Here is a 15,673-nt window from a genome sequence, read left to right on the forward strand (position 1 = left end):
CTTAATATCTTGCCTTGAATTCATATTTGTTTTGTTGACATTTTTCCAACACATTCTACAAGCAGATCAGTTTGATTTGTTTCTGTTTTGTGTCTTCAATTACAAAACTGCCTAAAATTTTACCTATACATCCTAGCATTGCAGAATCAGGAAAAGGCAATTTGTTGTTAGAAAGCAGATGGTAGATGAAAGATGTTAATTGTACAAGTACACAGAGCACATACACCTCTCTCGCTTCTTTATCTATTTACAAAATCTGTTTGCTAAGCTTATGTCTGTCTTTGCTAAATGTGAAGTCAGAGAAATGTGTGAGGGAAACATAGAGGAATAAGTCCCTCAAAACAAACATGAAAGATCAACAGAGGTGGAAATAATATCGCTCAAATGATAAACGTGAGGAAAATATATTTAATACAAATAAAATGTCATAAAAAACAAATAAAACCATTATGGCACCAAGATTCTTAAAGAATCATAATGGTTGAATAAAAGACATTCACACAGAATGAAACCTCTTCTTTCATAATAGTCATCACTAGGTTATTCTGGCTATTTAGTCAGATTGCTAATGAGATGGAAAAGCAGGAAAACTGAAGGACAGAGATAAATTAGTAGCTCATTCTTTTTTCTTTTTTTTTTTTTTTACACTGAGATATTACTTACAGTAAGTATGTTACAAGGTGGACAATGTTTCTTTTTATGTGGAGAAATTCAACATGTAGCTGGATGGATTGTTGGATATCAACAGAGACTCCTGTTCAGGTCAAACTACTCTATTTAAAGTGGATTTCTCCAGTTCATCTGATCAACACAGACATTTTGGCAAAACAGAACAACAGAACAAATAAGTATCACAATGTCAATAGGTCTTACGCTAAGGCGGCAATGACCAGCACTGCCAATAGTGCTATTGAACTGTAATGTATTATCCTAAAGGTGTTTTGTCCACCCCTTTTATACCAATGAGGATAGGTTCAGTAACTAACACCTTTCACAAACATAATGCAGGTCAACAGCGCCACCAACATCAGCATCCAGAATGATCATACAGCTGAGTCAATCAAACAGTTTGAACAAAATCAGAACATTCTAACCTTCATGAAGGATTTACTGGTCCTGTTTCCAACTAATGTCATTATCATTTGTTAAATCTCACTGCACTCTCCAGTAGGTGCACATCATTGCAATGACAATGGCTGCATCTATATCCACTGCTGGTGTCAATCATCACTCTGAGGTCACTCTACAGAGTGTTCCAGGGAGGATGTTTTTCTGTAGGCTGACGTGGAATTTAGCATTGCCCTGGTTCCCTCATCAAAAAGTCTATGGGATTTTTCCATTGGATTTTGGATTACTGCAGAAAAAAGCTCTGTGGCAAACAAACATGATGATTCATGAGACAGCAAGATAATCTTCACAAATGAACACCACTTTCATGATTTTTAAAGCCTCAAAGGAATTGCTAAAAAAAACGGCTAAGGCTGGGCTATAAACAAACTAAACTACAGTTGCATGACTTAGCATCCCTACCACTACAGGGCTGTGAAGCCGTAAGCAGCATGATAACATTCTGTATTGTTAGCAACCACCTTTTAAAAGATAAACAAAGGCTTCAGAATTCACAGTGGGGTATTTACTGACTTATGTCACAAAACAAAATGTGAAAGTCTCTAAAGCTTGTGTTAACCACAGACCTTATTTCAGCCATCTAACCAAAAACCCATTCAAAAAATGTATTGACTTTGAAACAGGGGAACCGAGAGTGCAAAAATGCTGACTCATTTACGGGTTTTAGAACTCATTACTGGGGCACTCTATTTGAATTTATCTGCTTGTGTTTATTAATGCTCCCTAATTAGCACCTTTAAGCTACTTCTGCTGACTCATTACAGCGACAGGACATGAAGCTGATTCAACTCTTAAAGACTAGATTAAAGGAATACTTTACCCACAAAATTACAATTTACATTTCAATTATTGATGTAATGTTACCTTAAATTTGTCAAGAAAACTTTTTTTTTTTCATTTCAGTTTTGTGTCTTGCCTTCAACCCATTCTGACTGGGACAGAAACTTATCAACGTTTACACTTTCAATCCTGGAGAGCAAGGGCTGAAGGCAGGGTAATGCAATGCATATGGAAGGAACTGAGCATACAGCTGGATAAATGAGACTTCAATTATACTGTACAAGTTGTGAGAGTTTGTAAGCAGATGTTTTGATATAGTTTTGCTATTGTTAAATGTGGACCCCAGTGACTTCAATTCATCAACAATATTTGCTCTTTTTGGATTCTTCGTTCCCCATGGATGAATGCAAGAAAAAAGACAGTTTTCTTCATCAATTCAAGGTGACACACGGTGAGTAACTGATGTAGAGATGGTCATTTTTAAGAAATGGTCAGTATTCCTTTAATGCAGACTGCTACACAAATAGACTCTGATCCTCTCAGCCACATTTAGTCAAATTAGCGCAACCTGTTGACCTCTCACAGTATGGATGTTCAGACAGTGGCTTTAGAGACAAGGTAAAGGGAACATATAACATATTCAAATCACTACAGTATCAGTACAGTACTTCCTAGGAGATCACATGAGGATCGGCATTTTCAAAAGCTACTTTGAGGAAAGATAAATCAACAGTGAAGACCACATCCCTTCTTGCAAATGACATCACAGCAGATCAGTTCTGATCCCTGTGTGAGTCTGTCACTCATCATCTTGTGTATTCTAATAATCCTTGTCTTTTACACTTTTGTTTTTTTTTTGTACAGACCTGATGCTTTCCCCTCTGAGTTTCACAGTGACAGCTGGAGAAAAGGCACACTGCACATTTTCCACAATATCATCTTCGCTCTTCTCAACAGATGTGTTTTTAGCATGCCTTCAGACACACATGTCTACAATGCCCTCGTCTGTGATCAGAAGTTGAGTCTTGAGCCTTGGAGCCATGTCCTGCATCTTCACCTGCTGCAAGTCAAAGTGACCCTGCTCACAGTCTTCAGCCCCTGCGGAGGATTGATTGCTGTTGGGCTGCCGCAGGCTGGAGCTGCCCCCTGTGGAGTACACTCCTGAGTCTCCACTGCCGCTGCTGTCCTGACGACTGTGTCTGCCACTGGAGACATAAAGGAGAGGGTACATGTGTTCATTCACTTACTGACAAAAAAACAAAACAAAAATACATTACACCACACATTATGATGATATGTGAACACTATGAAGTACTGGCTGAGTCACTGAAGGCCATATAAATATGAAAACATGTAAACATGAACAAAACATGTGAGCTGATGTCATGTCAGAGATCAACTGACCTGCTGTCTGGCTCTAGGCCTAAAGGGGGTGCTGGCAGGACCTCAGGGGGGGGCTCATGGATTTCCAGGACCAGTGGCTCTGGACAGACGGTCACCTTGTCGCACAACAGGTCTGAGTCTGAATCCGGTGTGAGGAGGTGAGGAATGTCAGAGCCAGGTGAGTCATGAAGATACTGGAAGGAGGTGCAGGGTGAGATGGAGGAAGAGGAGTAAGGAAAGATTGACATGAGACATCCTGGTGAAACTGAATATATAAACTTCAGTGAGATAAAATGCTGAAATGCCAATGATTTGTTCTCTCGTAAGCAATGGAATGGCCAGTCAGCTGCTATATCCATAGGTTAGCCATATCTTCTTTGACCAACACCAAAAAAAATGCCAAAGCTGTGGCTGCATACCTGGAAGTGTGGAGGGAGCTGGATGGAGGGGTACAACATGGCCTTGAGGGTCTTTACGAACCAAAAGAAGCCACAGAGTAAGAGCAGCATGACCACGAAGCAGCTAACCAGAGAGACCAGGAAGTACCCCAAGATCTGCCACCATGGAATGACACCTGTTAAAGTGACACAAATACACAGATTACATCATATTTGAGTGACGTTGCATCTGTTATCAGCTACATACACTTATGTCCTGAGTATATACAAACATGGAGACTAGGGATGTCCCGATTCGATCCTCGGATCCCGTATTGGCACAGATCATGTTATTTTTACAAAATCGGAATTGATAATAAAAGGTCGGAGGAATCAAAACAACAAAAATGGCCAGGTTTTTCACCTATGTTGTTCATTGTTGCCTCCGCTTTCCAATTTTATAAATATATTTTTTTTATAAGACAGTGGTTATCAGCTGATGGCTTGCTCACCTCCAGACACACCCACTGGTGCTATCGGCCAGTGGGATGGCTTGATCAGCTGAGCCCAGGTGGACCGGCCCCTACATTATGCCGCTCCTGGTAGTATGGCGAGAGACGCCGGCAAGTGAGAAATGAGCCAGAAGTCCCCTGCGTATTCGGCCTACCACGGCATTTTACACCGCTCAAAGTCTGCGAAATAGGTGCGCTTCCCTGTGGAATATCATCCGTCCGGCCACCGGCCTCACCTCAGATTCCCCGCCACGGATATCAAGGGATCCTACGGAGGCTCCACGCCTGAAACAACGCCAGAGCGTTACGGCATTCACCCACGGTCCTGTGAGTTGGCAAAAGCCGGGGGTTACTTTTCGTTTCATTATTCCTTATTTGGAACCTTCGGGCCGGGTTGATTTATTGTTTTGAAACTGAACTGAGTCAGAGCGAACAGTGGATTTTCTTTACTTCCTTGTTTACGAGAAAACCTGGGGTGGAGTTTTCTTTTGTTTAGCCAACTGTGTGGATTGAACTGAATTGAACTGTGATATGTTATTTGGAAATCCCGGAGGGGATTTTTTTGTTTGAACTGGACTGAACTGACTTAACGGAACGGGACATTTCTTTTCTTTGGTGAAAAAAATATAAACTTTCTTTAAACTAATTACAGTTGTATTTGTATTTTTGAAAATTGAGTATAATTCTTTTGTTCTACAGAAACCAGGTAAAAACAATTTAATTTTGGTGTTAAGGGACCTGTTTTATCGGTTTTATGGTTTCTTTGTGGGGTTTGACTGAGTAAAATAAAAATATTTGTTTCATGTGTCAAACCGCTGCAAAAGATATAGGCCTTTTTGTTTGTTGAAGACAAGAAGAACATATTGAATTTGTTTACATTTTGTGCTGCTGAACCACCGATAAGCTTTTTGGATATTATTTAAATAAAAAACAAACCTTATGAGACAACTTTTTTTTTTCTTTCTTAATGCTTTGCAAAGTATCGGATCGGACTCGGTATTGGACTCGGTTTCAAAATAAAGGACTTTGTATCGGATCGGATGCAAAAAAAATGTGATCGGGACATCCCTAATGGAGACATGACTGTGAGCTCTACTAGTTACATACTACTTTTAACATTACATACTGTATTTGTAATGACTAATAATTGATAACTAATAATTAGTTACACAGATGAATTTACTTGTTGACAGTGTGGCTCTTGTCCAGGTCCTTTTTCTACTCAACTTCATAGAAGCCAAAATTCTTCCATACCCTAACTTTTAAACCAGGGGGTGGCAGTTGGATTATATCCACCTGTGGTTGCTCACACCAACCCATTCTGGCATATTTATGCCAGCGTAGTGTCCAGTATTTATGTCCTGTAATATTTTAGCAGTGACACTATGCAGTTCATGTACTGGTGAATAATAAATGTTCTGCAGTCTTTTTATTTGAAACATGACTGTATTAATTAATGAATGAATTAATTTAAAGCAACTTAAAGTCTCCTGCTCTGCTTCCAGAAAGCAAGGACACTGAGCAGGGTCAGGGTTTTTTGAGGTAAAACAGGCTGAGCAGTGAGTTATTTTCTCAAAGTGAAAAATTTTCCTGAGCCTGAACCCTGAAACCAATCTTTGTCAATCATCCTCGGAAGAGGTCCGTCTATAATTTTGTCAAAGATGGCTGGCACCTCCATTTATTTTTCACCCCTCTCTCCAGTTCTGCTGTATTAACACTGGGTTTAATATATTTTGCCTCCATCTCTCTGCCCTGCTCTACTCTACTTCAACGCTAAGCTCTCTCTCTCTCTACTCTACCAGTAGACTACTGCATCCACCTGTTGCACAAAATGCAGATAGCAGTGTTTCCCCTAGGATGGAGCTGTAGCAGCGTAGGTGAAGCACACGCATGAATTTTTTTTTTCAAATGCATGAAACTTTTTGGTACGCTTGCAAAGCACAGCCTGTTGGGATGTTTCTATGTAGGCCTATCTACTGGCACCAGGAAGGCTCTTTAGGACTAAGTACATAGAGTACATTTGTGCACAGTAATGAGCAGGTGAAATGTCTGTCTAGCTTACATATGAGGTGTCTCAAGATTTAGGAAAATACAATTTTATTGAACATAATAAAAGTAAAAAGTCACTTTACATGCTGCTGTTTTGTGCTATGACCTATTTAAGTGCCGGTAGTTATTTACGTGACAACGCCTGAACGCAACACTGACTCCGCTCCAACAGTGCCATGCTGCGCTGCTGTGCGAGCAGCGTATTCGTCTGTGCGTAACAGCAGTCTGTTGATGGTTATTTACACACTGTCCATAACAATAACTATGTCAGGTAACAAACTGCGCCGGGCTCGGGTCAGGTAGCGTGCTCACCTGTGTGTGTGTGTGTGTGTGTGTGTGGCGGAACTCCGCCGTGCGCGATACGGGAGCGTGCCTATGTTCCCACAGCCCTGTGTTCCCACAGCCCTGTGTTCCCACAGCTCTATGTTCCCACATTTCCTTTTTCATAAATTTGTATTGGATTTTATCCCCCCTTTCTCCCAATTTGGTAGCCGATTACACCCAACCTATTGTCCCCCCGAACCCTAACCCTTGTGGGAGGATAGGGCTTAAATTGAAGGGAAATGTAGGAACACAAGACCTAATTTTGAAAAATGTCCTAGAAATGTGGGAACATAGGGTTTAATTTTGAGAAAAATCTTAGAAATATGGGAACTGTGGGAACATAGGGCCTAATTTTAAGAAAAATCTTAGAAATGTGGGAACATAGGGCTGTGCGAACATAGGGCCTAATTTTAAGAAAAATCTTACAAATGTGGGAACATAGGGCTGTGGGAACATAGGGCTGTGGGACCATTGGGCTGTGGGAACATAGGGCTGACCCCCGCGATACAGAGAGCAGAGGAGAATTGTTAACGCGTGACCACGTAGAGACAGAAATGACACAATGGCATAACATGATAAATAGTACATTGTTATGTTATATGAAGCGTCCATCGCGCAAAATAATATAACTTTAGTTTATGAAGACATAAGACGGTGCCCTCTCCTCCCTTCTTATATACTTTACCCACAAGTGTGTGAATTGACCTGGATATGGAGCGTCGGTAGCGCCAAATAATACCGGTTTAAGCGCTAAGACGGGAAAAAAAAACATCAGCAGCAGCGTTCATATTTCATACAGGGGAAACACTGCATGGCATGCAGGGCTCCAGACTAACTTTTTCCATTAGGAGCACCAGTGCTCCTTACTGAAAATTTTAGGAGCACCAGCACAAAATTTAGGAGCACTATCTATATCAACACAACATATTCATAATTTTGTCTATATTAACTGCATTACTGATAATTCAGCAATAAACACAGACAACCCTGCCTCTTAAATGGGGCTGCAACTAACGATTATTTTCATTGTCGACTAATCTGTTGATTATTTCTTCAATTAGTCGACTAATCATTTCATTGAAAAATGTGTTAAAATGTTGAAAAATGTCAGTCTGTCTCGCCCAAACCCCAAAATTACGTCATCTAATGTCTTGTTTCATACTCACGCCGAAGGGTTTTAGTTCACTGTCATGGGAGAGTGTGTAAAGCTGCCAATATTTGAACGTAAGAAGCTGCAGTAAGAGTATTTTGGGGTACTTTTACAGTACTTTTCTATGAAAAATGACTCAAACCGATTAGTCGACTAATCGTGGCAGCCCTACTCTTAAATGATGTGTGCAGCGGCGCTTTTGCTCCATCATTGCATCTGTCCCTGCATAATTTATGCCTGATGCTGTTGTTGTGCTCAACCAGCGTTTCATGTTTGAACTGTGTGGTGGAGTCGGCGAATTTAATTTTCCCCGCAAATTTCGGACCGCACTGAGAGCAGTACATGCAGGATATCACTTTCTTTTCTTTACAATATCTCAACCACGTAAATTCAGTGAGCCATTCTTGTCGGAAATGATAGGGCTTTGGCTTTTTCGGTGCTGTGACATCACCTGCTGACTCGTCCTCTGAACTATCGTCGTCGGAAGTTTGGGAAACTGGCACAGGACCGACAGGAGTTTCTGGATTATTTTTTCTTGTGAAAAACGAATCTATAGTTCGTTTCATAGCGTCACTTTATGGTCAAACGACACAGCACTTTCTACTCGACACCGGCTCTGTGACCCCTCTCTGTCTAACCCCGCGCACAGTGCACACGTACTAAAACTGCTGCACGTTGCTATGGTTACTGGCGCCCCCCCACCTCGCAGTGCGCATCCAGACACACATGACAGGCACACACACACACACATACACACACACAGAGACACTCGCTTCCGCTCCTCCATGAAATGCAATTATAAAAAAAAAAGAAAGAAAGAAAAAGGGGGAGAGGGGTGGATTTGTAAGTCGCACTGGTGCGCCTAGTTAAAAAAACTATGTCGCACGACCTCCAAAAAAAGGTCGCAAAATGCGACCAATTAGGCGCAGTCTGGAGCCCTGGCATGCTGTTTTCTCTCAGTGTCCGATAGCTGGCGGTGAAGCTAACACAAGCTAATCATTCAAACGCAGTTCAATTGTCTATTTCTGTTGCACATTCACCCACACTCATTTGGATATCAGGCTGTAACGGACACCTAAACAACATGTGATTGGAAGTAGTGTGTGTGTGTGCGCGCGCTTGTTGTTTTTAGACCCTCCCCACTCAGCTCTTATTGGCCAGCTGAGTTTGATAACACTATACTATTGGTGGAACTACCCATGTGCTTGGCTGAAAATCAGAAGACAATTTGTTAAATGCTAATTTATGCCAAGCTGTTGCCACAAAAAATAATAAAAAAAAATACTAGAAATGTCTGTCAAGCCAGAAATCCGGCGCCACGCCGGAGTACTTTAAACCCTGGAGTTGTTTTAATTGTTTAATGCTGCAATGTGTGTTGGTCAGCTGTTCTTGTTTCTTCACATTACTGCTGATCGCTGCTCTGATCTGTTAATGTTCGTCTCTGGGGGATAGTGTGGAAAGTATTTACAATACACTAAACATTCACCTCACAAATGCAATTATTTAGCCTAGACATAAAATTAAAAAATGCTTATAACTGCTGACTTTTGTGAAGATGAATTACAAGTTAACTCTAGTGCCTTCTCAGACCTCCAGGTTTAGATCTGGAAAGACAGATAACACATTCACAAGGTGGAGAGAAAAATGAATAACAGCTATATGTACACTTGTAGAGGGAAACATTTTTAAAACATTTGAAAAACTCAAAACCAAATTCAACTTAGAAAATGAGAACTTCAGATATTTTCAACTAAGACACTTTTATAATACAGAAATTAAAAAAGGAAATTCAAGAGAAATTAGCGATGTGATTGAAGTATTGACAGGTGCATACAAACGTGCTCCCTCCAAAATAGTCTCCAAATTGTTTAGAGTTTTCAAAAATGTAATGGAGGGTGTACTTTGTATGTGAAATTGAAATGGGAGGCAGAACTGAATCTTTATCTGTCGGGAGATGAGTGGCAGTCCAGCTACAGTATGCAGCAAACATCCACCAGCTCTAAAAGATGGAGAGAATTTGGGTGGAAGAATATAATTTGTTTTTTTTTATCACACCATAAACAAAATACAAACAATCAGGTGAACAACAGCACTGCTGTAGACTCTGGGCAGGCGAATGCCGATCACTCACAAATATTCTGGTCATGTATAAAACTACAAATATTCTGGGATAGAATTATTCTGATTTTATATAATAATCCCTATACTTTTAGGTTACTAGATCCCAAGGGACCCGCGGATTGTGTACTTGGGATTAATACCTGAGGATATTATTCATAAGAAGGACATTTATCTGTTCAAAATCCTCATACTGGCATGCAAAAATGCCATTACAAGGAACTGGCTGACACGTGACCCACCAACTCCAGGAGAGTGGATGGACATGTAGAGGAACTATATTCCATGGAAAAACTGACCTTTCACCTGAGGACTAAAGCAAGGACACATTTGCAATGCTGGGATAAATGGACAGACTATAAGAGAAATGAGGTGTTATTTAGCCAGCTGGTCTGAAGACGTGTATCAAACAGTTGTAAACTGAAGCCCCCCCCCCCATTACAAGAGTGGTAAAGAGTTAACACCCTGTGTAAGTATTTACTTTACGGCTCTGTAAAGACTCTGCTCGCCTCTTCATAAACTATTCCCAGAGGGAAGCAACAGGCAGATTCTTGAGGCATTATTGTGTGATATTAATGTGTCAATTTAAAAAGTGTTACCTTCAGTCTGCATGCAGTGGGGTGAGGTGAAGCTGCTGCTCTTGTTGTAGAAGTCATAGCATGACTGAATGCTCACACAGTACCAAGTCCAGGCCTTCAAGTTTGGTAAAGTCACCATGTTGGCACTGCTAGTCAACATCTGGGTCCTTAAGGGCTGAAGGACACATGGGGGAGGTGAAGAAATTAGGGAGTCAGCACACTACAGTCAAAGGAAATCTTTTAGCACAGATGTCATTCAACCACATCATTATATATATTTTTTACATTAATATTTCAATATATATATACACGTATATATATATATATTTATTTATATATAATGTTAACAATGTAGCTAAGGTGAACTGAATTAAGACTAAAAGTCTTGCAAAGTTGCATTTGGTTTCATATGAATTTGATGCAAATTTAGTGTGTATTCGCAAGTGATTTAAATAGGGGGGCAAAACAAGATTTTGCAACGAGCCTCCAAGAAATGGCCCTGCTGACTGGTTTGTCTACTGGAAAAAATGCACCTGTCATGGGGAGAGGAACAGCATGTGGCCAAAGATAAACCTCGAGAAATCTCATTGCAGCCTAATGTCCCATAGTGGATAACGAAGAGGAGGTAAGTGCTTAATGCTAATAACATGATTTGAGCTGCGGCAGAGTTTTGACTCCTGATAGACCAAATCACAATGTTTATTTCCATTTATTTACAATATTTTAACTGCCTTACCCTGCTGTCAGACAGCCTTTTCCAACGGGGAACTCAAGCTGTTACATCAAAGTCACCACATTCCACTAACAAAAACAGTCATTTTACTAGGCACAACACTAAGTGGCTGGTCCACCGCAGCGTCACTTGGTAAGTGTGTAACTTAAAGTAGTGAAAATATTCAAATATAGCGTAGACTTATGCTCATACAGATTTTTTTTTAGTTTTTTTTTTTTTTTTTAAGGTAAAATATAGTAAAAGTAATAATTCTTGCTGTGAGCGTGATGTCACTGTGATTCGGTCTATACTTACTGTAACCTTAACATGATCGTTAGATCACTCGCTGTAAATGCAAATATTGGCTGCAGTTAGTTAACTGTGATGTTACTGTTAACATCAAATAGTGAATCGTTAGCTAACTGGTAACACTAACATTATATTGGGCAGCTTAGCTCATTTACTGGGGTTGAATTCCCTGTTGTAGCTGAAGTCAGAGGCTGACAGCTCTACATGCACTGTATGCGCATGTAGTCAGTTTCATTTTCATAACCATTCATTGTAATGTTAGCAGGATGTTTTTCTTAACTCTGTAGGCTACTGTAGTTTAAAAAGCGAATGCTAAGGCTTGGGATTTGTGAACAATAAGAAAGTTATATTTAAAATTGTACTTATTTGTGCAATTTCAATATTCAGCATCACTTTATTCACTCTTTTGTTACCTGTGTATTTCTACTATGAATGTATTTTTTTTTCAAAGTAGCATTCTTATTTTAAAATGTACTACATTTATCTTTATAAAAAGCCCAGTAGAAACTTTATTATAACATAGAATGCAAAAAATGGCGAGAAAGCGTACTGTGTCAACCCTATGCAAAAACAAGAAGAGGGAATGAAACAGTCCTCAAACAAGAAAAAAGATTATTTGTCATAATAATATACTGTATTATCTTTCTGCAGTACATGCAATTTCAAAACACACGCACATGTAATGACATTCATTTTCTAGGCTGTGCATAATTACCATTTCTTTACTCTTTTGTTCATTCTGTGGCTGTTATCCAAATCATTTGACATACTTGTCAGCTGTGCGTCAGCTCTGGGCTATTTCAGGATGTTTCCTAGTAACCTGCACTTTCCCCGTCAAACCAGTTTTAAGACATACCTGCTGGCTGCTGTACTCTTTCTCATGTGATATTTACCTTGCCTTGTAGCACAGACAGGAAACACCTCATCTCGGCATATAGGGTACATTAAAACCAATAAACCAACACGAACATGTAGAACAGAAATCAGGTGCTCTGTTACCAGGGCCCATTGTGACTGTATGACTGGTTATGAAGCTGCTGCAGTCTCAAGGGTTTCCCCTGGTGTCTTTAGGGACTGAAGAGAAAATGGGATGTGTGAACTGTTGGATCACTTATCCTGCTGTAACATGTCTGTGTGGATCTCTCTTGCTGCTTTAAAACAAAGAATCTGTGAGAGGTATCATATGAAAAAATGCGTTCCCATCAAGGGAATTGATGTTAAAGGAGATCTGATACAAAAAGGCTGTTCAAGCCCACATGCTGCAGTCTGAGGACATTCTGATTCATATTCTTCATGGAGTATAAAAGTTATTTCAAACTAATACAGTGGCAATACATACAATAATACATACAATACATACAACAACACAAAGCAATTTCCTACCTGTCTGTCTCCAGAGCGTTCCCAGTAAAGGATGTGGTAGTACAGCTCAGGATGATGATCCTTCATTGAACTGTTGGTACTGGTCAAAGGGTCAGTGATGAAAATGTCCAGGTCACTTCCAGCAGGAGAAAGATCCACTTTGCTTGGAGGACCCACAGCAGCTAGCAGGAGCAGCAGTGAGGCATGGATAGATTATGGTCTGTTTGTAGCCTTTTATTTTGTTAGCTTCAATAGCACAATATGAAATAATAATATTTCTCAAATACAAAGATTTGCTGCTTTTCTTTTTCATACAAGACAGTTAACTAAATATATTTGGGCCGGTCAGACATAACAAGAGTTTTGAGGACAACAGCTGGGACCCGTGGCACATTTTATAAATAAAACAATTCATTGAGAAAATAATTGATGTTCATTTATATGCAAAACAATAGTTAGTTGCAGCCCTAATCAAAACAGCACAGGCTCTTACCTAATATTGTTTCACTCCAGGGCCATAATCACCCTTTTAACAATAGGGGGACCATTTTCAATCTAGACCTTTTGTGACCCAACCCTCAGGGCAAGTCCGGGAAAATTCCCTCCTGGTGAATTTTTTAGAAACTTAACAGCTAAACTGTAAATTTCAGAACATTTTGAAACAATAGGCAGTGTGAGCATCTCTTCCCCCTCCAATATATATTATAAATAATGCCTAGTTTCACCCATTCAGATGAGGTTCATTAAGGTCCCTCTGTTCTTTTTTAAAATGACTATCATGTGCTCTATGATAGATCTGATAGAGCCGGCCCCTTTCTCTTGAGTCTGTAACATTTTCACAGAAGACATTATTCAGTGCAAGCAATACAATGATGGACTGCTTCCTGAACTTGACATGAGCTTTGCATTTGTCTGTGTGGCATTTTGGTGCCCAGTGCAGCACACAGTGCACAGGAGGCAGTTTCATTTAAATGAGGCAGCACAAAGCCAGTTGTTGGTAATTTTTATGGAAATGGGTCTCAAAAGTTACACAAAGAACACATCTTATAACGTGCCTCTGTCGCTATTTCACTTGAGTGATTTTGTCCACAAGAGCAGACCAAATTCTTGTAGTAATTTAGCTGCAATAATGCTAGGTCACCATATCACTCACAGCACCATCAACATCATTTTGTGGTTGTACACTCTTTGTTCAGTTGCTCTTCTATGCACCGTCTATCAAAGTGTGTTTGTCTTGATTCTAATGGTTATAAGGTAAGGTAAGGTAACTTTATTTGTACCCGAAGGTAGATTTGGTTCACAGTTTAAGTGATGAGTTGGCTTCATCCACACAAGCCCACACAAAACAGACAAACAGGTCAGGACACAATAACATAGTAACAATAAAAAGGTAAAGTGTCATCAGTGCGTCAGTTCAAAGTGCAGGATTAAAAAGGGCATGTAAAACCATTATAATACCCAAAATATGAATTTAAAAACAATACCAAAGAAATAAAAAAAAAAGTCATTATTTCTTTTTTTTTTTCCTTCTCTCCTGTCTTCCCTTCTTTCCTTCCTTTCTTTCAGATTGGTTTGGAGTGAGTTTTGTTTAACTCTCTAATGGCTTAAACAAAACTCACTCCAAACCAATCTGAAAGAAAGGAAGGAAAGAAGGGAAGAAAGGAGAGAAGGAACCACCACCTAAGATCACATGCTGCCATAGGCTCATGTGTAAAATGTCTTTCCGGTGAACTTTATGTATCTGCCTGAACATTTAGAAGGACTGATTCTCTCCCTAATCCCAGTGTTCTGCTCTACCTCCACTTGTCTTCATCTCATCCCTCTCTCTCACCATCTTTATCAGGGCAGAACTCCTTCAGCGTCCAGTCGGAGAGACGTCCGTTCACATTAGCTCGTACACGAAGCACATAGATGCCCAGGTAGTACAGGTTTAACTTTGTGAGGTCACATGACCTATGTGATGTCTCCTCACACACTGTAGACCAGATCGGATTCTTTTTCTTAGACTTAAGTTTGTACTTCCTGAAGGGGCGAGAAACAAAACATGTAAGGCATTAATCATCGTAACTGAAAATACTGGTTGTCATATACTTAATTTAAAAAAAATAAAGGAAATATGAAGCAATTTAAAATATTTGGAACTGTTTGAGTTAGCCTGGGGTGCTAACTCCTTGCTTTGTAAAAAACTAGGCTAGTATAAATCTGTATTTATGTCTGAAACACCGCACAAAAGAAAGACTTCTCATTTGTTCATCACATCTAGGGCTGGGCGATATGGACCAAAATTGATAGCCCGGTATTTTCAGGCTGAATGGCGATACATGATATATATCCCGGTATTTTCTACGAAGTGGGCTACATGTTCAGTTGCAAGCTGATCCACAACTTAAGTCCCTTGTTATTTTTGCTGCATGTGTTTTTCCACAGCAGGACAGGTAAAAGAAGTTTACCTGTTGGAGGTGAGCTGTTTGCAGAGGTGCAGTTGGAGCCTGTTGTCTGCAGCTCTTCATCAACATCTCACTGTTTCTGCTTTTACTCTTCCTCCCTGCCGTATTATTACACTTGTCTTAATTGAAGAAAAGCCACTCATACAGTTTAGCTAATTCTGTAATAAACATATTTTAATTCATATAAGGTCTTAAAAATAAAAGTCCCCCATTATTTTGTTATGTAAAAACTTTTATTGTGAAGCAGCAAAATAAGGAAATATGGAGTTTTTTGAGCAGCAACTTCACACAACTTCTAATATGGCTGATAGCAAACATGAATTAATAAAATAAAGCAGATATGTAAAGTAAAAACAGGATGCAGGAGAGAAACTAAACTCATTCAGATTCAGTTAGAAGCTACAGACGTACTAAGAGCTGAACACACAGAGACTTTTAAAAACA

General features: G+C 39.8%; 1 protein-coding gene across 1 annotated transcript in view; it reads right to left on the bottom strand.

Moving 5' to 3' along the window:
- Positions 1-388: 388 nt before the first annotated feature.
- Positions 389-15,673, bottom strand: part of LOC117251232 (interferon alpha/beta receptor 1b) — a 50,167-nt gene continuing 34,882 nt past the window's right edge. The window contains exons 3-8 of the mRNA XM_033617332.2: positions 14,614-14,804; positions 12,804-12,964; positions 10,421-10,574; positions 3,711-3,865; positions 3,313-3,485; positions 389-3,113 (exon numbers count right to left, since the gene is read on the bottom strand). Of these exons, the coding sequence (XP_033473223.1) occupies positions 2,885-3,113; positions 3,313-3,485; positions 3,711-3,865; positions 10,421-10,574; positions 12,804-12,964; positions 14,614-14,804 (1,063 nt within the window). The 3' untranslated portion in view covers positions 389-2,884. The remainder of the gene's footprint in view (positions 3,114-3,312; positions 3,486-3,710; positions 3,866-10,420; positions 10,575-12,803; positions 12,965-14,613; positions 14,805-15,673) is intronic.

The sequence above is a fragment of the Epinephelus lanceolatus genome, chromosome 14, assembly GCF_041903045.1.
Source record: "Epinephelus lanceolatus isolate andai-2023 chromosome 14, ASM4190304v1, whole genome shotgun sequence".
Lineage (NCBI taxonomy): Eukaryota > Metazoa > Chordata > Actinopteri > Perciformes > Serranidae > Epinephelus > Epinephelus lanceolatus.